General features: G+C 40.6%; 2 protein-coding genes across 2 annotated transcripts; both read right to left on the bottom strand.

The window, feature by feature from the left end:
• Window positions 1–392: 392 nt before the first annotated feature.
• Window positions 393–3775, bottom strand: LOC124266273. Its single transcript, XM_046701091.1, has 5 exons — window positions 3529–3775; window positions 2916–2980; window positions 2158–2748; window positions 1535–1646; window positions 393–1180 (listed from the first exon to the last, which is right to left on the bottom strand). Exons 2-5 carry the CDS (start codon window positions 2968–2970, stop codon window positions 532–534), a joined length of 1407 nt encoding a protein of 468 aa, XP_046557047.1. The 5' UTR covers window positions 2971–2980; window positions 3529–3775; the 3' UTR covers window positions 393–531.
• A 2381-nt stretch (window positions 3776–6156) lies between these two features.
• Window positions 6157–10198, bottom strand: LOC124266274 (scavenger receptor class F member 2-like). The gene is made up of 5 exons (XM_046701092.1): window positions 10037–10198; window positions 9177–9254; window positions 9012–9057; window positions 7518–8297; window positions 6157–6889 (listed from the first exon to the last, which is right to left on the bottom strand). Exons 2-5 carry the CDS (start codon window positions 9210–9212, stop codon window positions 6636–6638), a joined length of 1116 nt encoding a protein of 371 aa, XP_046557048.1. The 5' UTR covers window positions 9213–9254; window positions 10037–10198; the 3' UTR covers window positions 6157–6635.
• Window positions 10199–11439: the final 1241 nt, after the last annotated feature.

The raw sequence follows: 11439 nt of genomic DNA, 5'->3' as shown, positions 1-11439 counted from the left end.
AATGCTAACAATGGAAACACAAATGCAATGTTTATATGTATACATTCCATACAGACGCAGCTGAATAATTTACATGTAGTTATAACTAACTTCAAGCACCACATATACAAACATGTACAAGTTTCTCGTGTGGTTATCACGTTCATAACTATTGCAGATATTATTTAGAAAACGTTAATGGCATCATCGCGGATCATCTGAGCGACATCAAAATAAAGCTGGCTGAATATACACTGAACATCCATCGTAAGACGATAGAGGAACATGGCATTAAAAAAGTGACAATTGTGATGCTTAGAAGCATCACTGGAAAGGTATAGGTACAGAGGCGAAACCTGACGGAACACAACGGGATCATCTCATGTCGGAACGTTCCGAATATAATAATTATTTTCATGATGAAACGGCTGTATAACTCATCAACATAAATACTTCGGGGTAGGAAATGAGATTTGAGGGTTGCAATCATCTTTAGCACAAATATCTGCAAGCTGTACACTATAAAATATTTTAGAAAGTAAACTGGGCAGTTTAGTCTGTCTTTTTCAGTCCCGGATATATTCCATCACATGGGACATGGACCATCGTAGCGTCATCCTTTTTATTGAAAATAGCGGAGATGTAGACTCTCTTGCCATGGTCCTCACTTGACACATCGTCACACTCTGACTTGCTTTCTCCCTCCGTTCCTTTCAATGATGTATCCAAACCTTCTGCTTCATCACCACCCAGGGCATCAGAAAACCGTACGACTTCCCTCTGGGAAGCTTGATGGGATTTTTCAAGAGGTTCTTCCTCCTTATTAGGATGTTCCGACATTTCATTAACATCCGTCTCCGATCCTACCCAGAACGAGGGAATATTGTTGAGCGTGTGTACAGATGATACCAGGGACGTAGCGTTCCTCCCGGCATCGGCCCTGGTGCGTTTACGCTTGGAGTTGCTGCATTGGTTGGGGTACTTCATGGTGCTGATCAAGGTCCTCAGGTTTATACTGCCTGTACTTTTACTGATATGCTGAAAGTGACTGTCTGCATCACTACACAGGATTTCTTCATAGTGGCTGGATCTGGTGTCCTGGCTGGATTTATTCGGAATGTCCATTGGCGCTCTATCATCTATGAACAGCGTGTCTAATCCTTTCTTCTTTTTCTTGAGACTGAAACTACAAGCTTGACTCCTGTGGTGAATAAACACAAAATATATTATGTTATGCTAAATATACCAAGACGGACTGACAACCTGTTCATTTTTTAAACTAATATAATAAGATTTTGGACATCAGCTCATTACAATATATTGCAATCGTACGGTTAGATTGATACATAGCATAAGTTAAACAGGACTGACTGTGGTTGAGCGGAAGGTCTCAAGTCACGAGTAGGAAAAACAATACATTTCATCTTAATGGAATTCGGATCAGTACAGTGATAGAATGGTAAATAATATCTAAATGAGGTATTGAAGGGTATGATCACACAGTGATCCAACTGATTTCATGACAAATGCAAATGCTGCATAAAGCAATAGTTACCTGTACATGCACACTGCCGCTCCAGCAAGGAGGAGGAATGCCCCTGCCGACCCCCAAAAGACAACGAGCATCTTCGTGGTGCAAGACATACCCTCGATCACGGGAATGTGTTCTTAAACAAAACAGAAGTAAACATTGAGCTATTGTCATTATCCACAAGTGTATGCAGAACCTTTAATCAACAATGGGACTTCGCGAATTAAACACAAGGTACGATGTTTGATCATCAATCACAAAGTGCTGATTGATTCCATGATATATTCCTATTACAAAAGATGTTGCAGAGGTTTCCCCACCAAAGATGTTACAGACGTTTACCAACCAAAGATGCTAAAGAGGTTTCCTTACCAAAGATGTTACAGATGTTTCCCTACCAAAGATATAACAGATGTTTCCTACCAAAGATATAACAGAGGTTTCCTTACCAAACATGTTACAGATGTTTCCCTACCAAAGATATTACAGAGGTTTCACTACCAAAAGATGTTACAGGGGTTTCTCTACCAGAGGTTTCCCTACAAAAGATGTTACAGAGGTTTACCTGCCAAAAATGTTACAGAGGTTTACCTGCCAAAGATGTTACAGAGGTTTCCCTACCAAAGATATTACAGAGGTTTACCTACCAAAGATGCATTTTCCAGTTTCAGGATGACACAGAGAGCAATCGTCTGGGCAAGAATGTGGACAGTCAGACCCATAGAACCCCTCAGTGCATCCGAAAAGACAGTCCCCATTCTCCACATCGCAGACTCGATACCGACATGATGTTGGACATTTATTTAGACAATCTGCACCGTAATAGCCAGCTGAACACCCACGAAGGCAGCTTCCGTTACCCCTGTGACATGTTCTATCCTTGCAGTTAGGGTTACATGTGGAACCACATGTCTGTCCAAAGCTGCCTCTCTTGCATCCAAAGTTGCAAGTGCCATTATCTTTGTGGCACTTTCGCTGGACACATCTATCACTGCACCCAAAATGGCATTTGCTACCGTAATAACCAGTCATACATTCGACATTGCATTTTTCAAGGTCAGTTGTACAATAGTTTTGACATTCAGTCCCCACTCTCGAAAGTCGAACGTGATTTGAGGAACAGTCATGATATTTACCGCAGTTGACTTTGCATATATCTGACGATATGTCAGTTTGACAGAGTTTGTCCTCATCCAAACAACAGCTTTGAATATGATGGCAAATATCATCAACAGCCCCTGAAACAACAATGGTTCAAGCAAGTAGTTTTCATTTCTTATGTAGAATCTGAATTTGCTCAAATCTGTTTGTACATAGCGTGCCAATTAATTATATGAATGTGTCAGCGTTAAAAAAGAAACCATCTGCAAATGTGTATATAAGTAATATGTACATGTATACCTACCATTACTCCCCACTTTAAATGATACACAGATCAACAGAATCCAAGTCAACACCATGTTGCCCCAACTGAAAAAAGATAATAAACATATGTCCTTAATTATTATACATTTGCTGATTAACCAAAGTTATTTAGCCAACATTGTGAATAACTGTAAACTGAATGCTCTGACACCAGGTGGTCCGATAACGCTGTGTATGCCCTGCCTGTCTAATATCAGTGTCCAGGTCAAGTTGGTTTGTTGTTTAACGCTGCACTCAGTAATATTCCAGCTATATGGCGGCGGACTGTAAATAAATATTCGAGTCTGGACCAGACAATCCAGTGATCAACAGTATGAGCATCGATCTACGCAATTGGTATACGATGACATGTGTTAACGAGCCTGACCACCCGATTCCGTTAGTCGCCTTTTAAAACAAGCATGGGTTACTGATGACCAGTTCTAGCCGGATATTGACGGGTTTCCAGGTCAAGTCCATATCGATAGACCACATGATGTATCCATAGCAACATACATACTGATAGAAGGCCATTAATAGGTGGAATATCGTAATATCGAGTTACTGAAGTTTAGAAGGTTCCACGATAGCTTCATATTTTCAGCTATACTTACGTCTCGGTATATATGTGTCAAGAAGTAAAGACAACTCGTACCCGTGTAGACGTTACTGCCTGTCGTGCCGGGACCCGTGAAGACCTGACGTTCCCGCCGACGTGTGTGTGATATTGATAGTGCATCCCCAAATAAACAACTATTAGCTGGACTGACTCAATGTTTTCAGAATGCGGAAGAGGCTGGTTTCTGTGTATCGGTTTCTTACTAAACACTGTATTGAGTACATTTCTAGAGAATAATGAATACTTGAACATATGCAGCTTGTATATATTGTAATGTTTGTATATGTTGATTAGTATCGGTTTCTTACTAAACACTGTATTGAGTACATTTCTAGAGAATAATGAATACTTGAACATATGCAGCTTGTATATATTGTAATGTTTGTATATGTTGATTAGTTTCACACAACCTGATGGACCTTTCTGCACTTTGATTTTGCTTTTCGCCAGGTTTGTGCTGACGTATATTAGACTTATCCACACACCACAAACTACGTATCAAGTAACCTCTATGATTGATGCACCTGACATGTATATGAAGACTGAATCTATAATGAATATTATCAAAAAAGTCCTCATTTAGGATCGGAGAACACAGACACGGAAAGAAACGAATCAATATTTACATGCATGATTATTGATGTTTCGTGATAAAACAAAACATACATTATGTTGTTTCCGACAGATGTGAGCTGTCATGTGTTTATTTGTATCGCTTTCCTTTCAACGGTCATGAAGTGTTCCCTATAGCCATATCCTCCACAAGATGCGTAACACCACCAAGTAGAGTCACAGCTTGGCTTTAATTGTTTGTATAATCTGACATTTTCAGATTGTGTTAGGATAGAGTTTATATGAGGCATGTGGTTATATAGCCACTCACTAGCATCGACTGTAACAACATGTGCTGAATCAACAGATAATGCTCAGGATGGGGTCATCAGGCTCGCCGACATTGTACATGGTGCCATCCGACCGTGACGACGTCGACCGTTGTTAATATTATCTAATATTAAATTCTCTCTAGACTAGATTGTGTCCATATTGGATATGCTTGTGGAGTGCGGAGCTTAGTGTGATTGTAATCAGCAAACAAATAAAGATGAAGGGTATATGTACCAGACAAGTTGTATGTACTTCATTTGCATCTCGTGACATGCAAGCTTCTCAACGGTAAGTCAGCTATCACTGATAGATTAAACCTTTCATCTGTGCAGTGGGTTATACTCTACGGTCTACATTGTGTAATATTTGAATCTTGCGATACCGTATCTGAATGTTAAGCACGAGTGAGTGTCCGTCTGTGTCAGTGTCAACACAGTTACAAATAGTAGATTTTCTGTGTGATGAGGCTTTAGCGGTAGCATTTAACGAGTAACGAAATTGACCTATACTTTCGCCCAAATTAATATCAACTGCATCAGTTTCATAATCAGACATCGAGATATTCACAAGGCATGTGTAACCAGTGAAGAATTACAGTGGACCTCCTACTGATCTCCTGATCTCATGTATCAAGAACCCCTCGCTTCATCTTGTAACTATCAGCATTAAACTTACAACAGAAACTCGTCTACAAGACTTGCAACGAGTTAGGACATTGGAGAAGGGGAATGTAAAAGTTACCGCTTATTGCCGATCACTATTTATTGTCATCATTGATTTTCAGTGGTCGAGTTATATGATGTTCACAGCCATTTTACTCTTTACACCAATGGAATCTGTTTCTGGGGATAGTCAAAACTGAGTAATATATACTACTCACACTTCAATAAGGATCACAAAAATCACAACTTTACTTAAACGTAGATTTATTATTTGAAATTGTATCCATTTAAAACTGGAAAAATAATAATATGGCAACACCTCTTTAGGCAAACAACCACTTTAATCTAACCTTGATACATGAGTAACCATAAAAAATTGTTCCCATGGCGCCAATCAACCATTTTGCATATCATGGAACGAGTCATTGACAACTAAACAACACCTGTCAATAGCAGATATGGGATCCACGAGATGGAATACTGACATACTGAAACATAGGATCCATGCATACAATAAGCTTAGATATTTAAATCAAATTTGACCCCACATCATAGTTTTCTGTTGAATCTGTTTGATCCTTAGCAAATTGTGAATAGTATACTATTCCTTAGTACTGTCGTTTCAAATTAGTAATATGGATGAATCACTTAACCGTTCAAACTTTCAAACTGCTCAAACACAACTTCATTAAAATTGTATGTCAGAAAGTCCTATCTGACGCAGGATTTAGGCTGTAACACTGTGCTGAACTCGAGCATGGCGCTCACAGTCCAACCCAGGAGGGCAGATTTCTGTCTGAAGTAAGGGTCCCAACTCTGGACATGATGGCGCTGTAATAGACTGTCATGACAGCCAAGTCTGGTAGCCATTGTCAGCGTGATTCCTGCGAGGCCATAGACACATGGAATGGATCCTGTGCCTAAAGGAGCCATGACTGGCATAACGGCCAGGTCTGGTAGCCATTGTCACCGTGATTCCTGCGAGGCCATAGACACATGCAATAGATCCTGTGCCTAAAGGAGCCATGACTGGCATAACGGCTAAGCCTGGTCAATTTCAAATACAACCAACTATATTGTGTTTTAAATAATACCTTTTTATTTCAAACCGTCTAAACATTTAGTGTCAAGAATGCCACTAACATATTCTGACACCACATAATTCTACATATATTTACAAAATTGCGAAAAAAAGAAAATCAATCGGACAAATTGGCACCAAGAACAATTAATACAGTTAAGTTAAAAAATGCACATTTGAATAACTTTTTCACATTAAGGCCGAAAATCCGAACACCAATGCCTGTGTTCCCATGTATATTCAGCACAATTGAGGGTGGAGGTTTTATGTTTTACTGATACAATGATTGTAAACGACAATGGCAAAGACGTCTATTGTCGTTACTTCCATTTTGCACGCTCTACAATGCTTGAACAAGTGCTATTTCCGTGCCGGGATTGTTACAAAATTAGAAATTAACGAAAGATATTAAAACATAATTTCGTCATGAATCATCAAGTAAAAACAATCTTTTACATGTCGTTATGCACTGGACTAACGATCTGATATTGACGGCCTTTGGAACCGCCAATTTACAAACGCTTGACCTAGTGAATACTCATGACATGCAATCTGCATGCAGGACCGTTTTACTTGAGTCCGTAACTTCTGTAAGGTAGACAGTGAAGTGTCTTGTATTCGGAACAGTTCATTGGAATACCATGAAAGGTCTGTCTGGCACATGGCACTGATGATCACAGCCACCAACAGAAGCAATATGCTGCCACTGTCCCTGCCGGTAGCACCACCTGAAAGAAAGAGAGTGGATCCGAATCTTCAACAAGCAAAGGATTATTCGTAGTGTTTGGTTGTCATTTCTATGTTAAATCCACATACATCATTGATATATTGAATTCTGATTACCGGGATATAGATCTTAGCTGAACTACTTTAATGCCCAATGGTCCTTCAAGGTACAATAAACCGCCTCCGTGGTGTAGTGTTTAGAGCGTACGCCCGGAGAGCGGAAGGTCGTGGGTTCGATCCCCGACCGCGTCATACCAAAAGACGTTAAAATATGGTACTTGCCATTAATGGGTGCAACAACGACTGATCGACTCGGAGTCCATAATGTGTCTGAGTGGGGTATTCATGCTTAACTGCGGCATTGTATCTCAGTGAGCTAGCACTATAAAACCAGCTTAAGTCTGGGCTAGTACAAGCAGCCACACATACACACGCATGCACGTCATCATATGAGCGAAATATTCTTCAGTGCGACGTAAACCCCATTTCACCCCACCTCACCTCACCTCACCTCATCTCACCTCAAAGTACAATATATTTATAGATTCAGGTGGTTATCAGTTAGGCCCTAAAACATTCAGTTGGGTAAGACTCGTTGCTTACCATAATTGTCAGTGTTGATATACATACCTGTTGGTTCAGACGGGGAGCCAAGCACTTCGAATGTTGGATGACCTTTGTGCGGATGGTGACGGGCGATACTTCTGTTGGTACAGAGACGTCCCTGCCATCCACGTTCACATGTCGTGCATGACGTCGTGTCTTGTTCACAAATGTGGCAGTTGTCTGGACATCGCTCGATACACGTGCTGCCTCTGAATCCATTTTTGCATCCTTTTAAACACCTCCCATTCATATCACACTCACGGCTTCTACACGTGAAACTGCATTCTCTTTGTTGTTTTCGCTCTGTACATTTTTCACCAAACCAGCCTCTCTCGCATCCATGCGTACATACCCCTGTAACACATCTGCATATGTTGCCCCGACAACCAGCTGAACACCGTTTGTCACAAGCCAGTCCGTGCCACCCACGTGTACAGTCGCCGATACAATGACCTGATGTTTGATGACATGCCCCTGTCTTACAGTTAACATTACATGGGTTGTTACACGTGTCCCCCCACCAGCCCTCCCTACACCCCTCCAGGCATCCCCCTCCTTCCCGATCACAGTTCACCCTCCCATCTCTATCCCGTCTACAGTTGTCAGGACAGTCAGTGTTACAGTCTCTGCCGTGTTTACCAGGCACACATTGTTCACAGATCCCAGTATGTTTATAACACCCGGTGTGCCAGCAGTGTCTGTCACATTGTCTCTGACACCGATGCCCAAACCATCCGTAGTAACATTCAACACACAGACCACGATCCCACCGAGCACATTGGGGACTGTCAACCTCGGCGGCACCTGCAATGGTAACATCAATTAACAAATAAAACATTTATCTTGATCGATACTAATACCTTGTTAATTTATGTTATATTTTCTAATTTACTGAGGAATACCAAGTGAATATCTTTACTGACAACACTGTCATCTCGCCTCTCAACTACCAATGCAATCATCTATGCAGTCACCTGGCTGTTGTAAACAGCGACATCATTATCGTGGAGGTACATGAAATGCTATAATACTGCAACAAGTGAAATTCAATGAAATAAGATCAGAAACCTAACTCCAATATTATTGGTAATTGTGAGTGAGTAATTCACACCACAATGGAATGTAAGCTGTTTAAACATGGCCTTTGCGACCGACATGTGATCCTGAAGAGTGAAAAAAGCGTGAAGCGGAACGATCAACGGTCACGTGATCAACTTAGCGATCGCCCGTGTGTTGGGATTCATGTACACAGACAAGTAGGAAAACTCCAAAGTGCAACCTTAATCAAAGAGTTAGAGTGTAAAAGGTTTCGCTGGAGGACTGCAATCCACTTTCCATCATCTGTCTTGTTACCTGGATGATAGCAGCAGGATACACATCTATTGTCATGATAAAATACACCTTACTTTCATTGTGGGATTCAATTTAAAAAGTGTCACGTTATTAATTTAATTGAGTATACAAGAAGGCAAGAATGTGCAGGGTGGTTCTAAGATGCATGATAACGCATACTCTCACCTGACACTGCTGCTATTCCTGCTGCTATTCCTGGCAGCATCAAACACTGAAAGGAAACACAGACTTGAGGAATAAAACTATAGACACTTTTAAACTTTATGCATAGACCCTTCTGGTTTTGTTGTGTATGATTAACACTGAAATGTTACAATTATTCTAACTCACCAAATTTTTAACTGTCATGAATGGGTGCCTTGTCATGGTGGTTTCTTAGATTTCATTTGACCTGAAGAATCCTTGGTTCTGAAACAACACAAGGTAATGACGTTGACATGTTATTTCGAGAAAGGAAGCGGTAGGACATAAATGGGTATCCGTGATATATGCAACGCTCAATGATATCAACTGTGGAAATTTTGATTACAAATTTGACGGATCTAATCATATTTTCTGTAGCCTGAATATAACAAGTTTCCTCCTTTATGAGAGCAGAAAGTGGGTGGACAGCGTTATACCAAAATACTTTGAAAGGTAATTGTTGTTACCTTGCCTAACGCTCAATATTCAGGGGATGAAAAGAAGACTGGTCGGCTCGCAGAACATGTATATAGGTGTATAAGTAGAAATCCTCTCTGACATGCTACACAGCGGTGTGGTATCTCAGTTGGCTAGCACTAAAAGTCCCGACTCGTCACCCACATTTCAACGTACGAAATCGTAAAAGGGGAAGAAATCTTTCTCGCGGCACTCCAGCCTTCGAACCCCCGAACTGATTCATCTTTATTGGTAACAAATTCAAAAGGATATGCCAGCAAAACATAACTGATCACCAGTGTCCTCATCTTAGTTAAAAGGCGAGTTAATGGTGCTAAAAGACAAAGGATCTGAATTATGACCATCAGATCCTAGCCAAATAACCATCTGGAAAGCCCGACTTAGCCGAGAACAGTCCGTATTATGGTAGTCGTCCAGTGTCACATACTCAGGTGATATTTTACCATATCAAATGCCATATATGTAATATCTCAAACAATATACAAGTCACTAACAAAGCCCGTGTACTAACTAATGGAGAATATACGTACAGTAAAATGTCTTCTCTGCCCTGGACCAGGAGCCGTTAGCACCTGATAGTAGGCTGGGTTTCAGCAAACCTGGATACTTCACCTGCGACGAGGTGAAACAACCGACAGCCTAAGTGAACACCCGACAACTAAATCACTAGTGTGTACCTTGGCGAAGGTATGGTAAGTATAAATAGAAGATTACATCAGTTATATACGTTGCAGTAGATATGAGTGAGATCACTCGCTCAATTATCTATATCCTGGTTGTGCACCTGCCAATCACCGTGGACATACGCATGTGCCAGTGTAGGCGCAAACAATGAAGGACTGTTGTGACGATATAGAATACAATATGTATGGGCATGGCTGAGAAGGTACAGGCGATCTGTTTTAGCGCTCTTTGCACAACGTGGTATTTAAGTGAGCTTTAAATGAGACATATACATGTGACAACATATTATCTGTGTTCGACGTCAAAACACTTGCTGCACACTTGCCATCTATTACATCTTACTCACGCAATCTAAATAAAATCAGTAGCATCCCAATTCAACAGAGACAATATTATCGCATTAATCTACTCCAAAGACTGTTAATAGTTAGCAATGCTGAACAATCCCACGATACGTATATACATAGACAAAATATACAACGCATTTGAGACAAAAAAAACAGAGTGATGTGCATTTGAAATCTTTTTCGCGTCACTCCATCCTTGGAATTCCCAAACTGATTCATCTTTCTCGTGTTTGCATCTAGCGTATTCACTGTGGTGTTTACACATGGACGGATCTTAACACCAGACACGCAGAGGTGACACGTGATACAAGCCTGTGGGGTAGTCTCCCCGAGAATTGGGATCACGTTGACAGTTAATATCTGTGTCAGCCTGCACGACAAGGTCGCTTTACAGCTACTGGTGTATACAACTACACAGTTTTTTACCATATCACGTTGATAGTCTAGATACGTGACAAACGTATACCTACTTACCTGGCCCCGATTTCTCGAAACAAACTTAAGTCTTTGCTCAGATTTCAAACTGAGTTTGACCTTTTGAAACAGCTGAAGTTTTAACTGCATTTTTAAAATAAAAAAGCCCCAAAACTAAAGTATTCTATTCACCAAACTCAAATTGTCTACTATGTTTGTGTTTAATATCGATTTCAGTTCATTCTGGGAAATGTGTTTTCTCAAATTTGAGTAGAAACTCGAACTTAAGTCAAAAGTCAGACTTAAGTTTGTTTCGAGAAATCGGGACCATGGGCTCCTTTCACAAAGCACTAAGGTGATCGTAAGTCACTATGGTAACCTTAGTGCAATGTTAAAGAATGGGAGTTCAGGTTAACCTTAGTAAAGGTTGCTTCGTGAAAGGAGCCCCAGGTCGTCGCGAGCTTATACACATCATAATTCACAACAGA

This window comes from Haliotis rubra, unplaced genomic scaffold (assembly GCF_003918875.1).
Source record: "Haliotis rubra isolate DU_JTF1 unplaced genomic scaffold, ASM391887v1 Scf1243, whole genome shotgun sequence".
Lineage (NCBI taxonomy): Eukaryota > Metazoa > Mollusca > Gastropoda > Lepetellida > Haliotidae > Haliotis > Haliotis rubra.
This window is presented reverse-complemented; position numbering and strand designations above follow the sequence as displayed.

Bases quoted from the DNA above. Each gene is read 5' to 3' on its own strand.
- LOC124266273 (XM_046701091.1), bottom strand. From the start codon at position 2,970: ATGGTGTTGACTTGGATTCTGTTGATCTGTGTATCATTTAAAGTGGGG. The intron at 2,749-2,915 runs GTAGGTATACAT...TTGTTGTTTCAG, and splicing joins ATTTAAAGTGGGGAGTAATG to GGGCTGTTGATGATATTTGC. The intron at 1,647-2,157 runs GTAGGTAAACCT...GTTTTGTTTAAG, and splicing joins AACTGGAAAATGCATCTTTG to AACACATTCCCGTGATCGAG.
- LOC124266274 (XM_046701092.1), bottom strand. From the start codon at position 9,212: ATGACAAGGCACCCATTCATGACAGTTAAAAATTTG. The intron at 9,058-9,176 runs GTGAGTTAGAAT...GTTTCCTTTCAG, and splicing joins TCATGACAGTTAAAAATTTG to TGTTTGATGCTGCCAGGAAT. The intron at 6,890-7,517 runs GTATGTATATCA...TCTTTCTTTCAG, and splicing joins CTCCCCGTCTGAACCAACAG to GTGGTGCTACCGGCAGGGAC.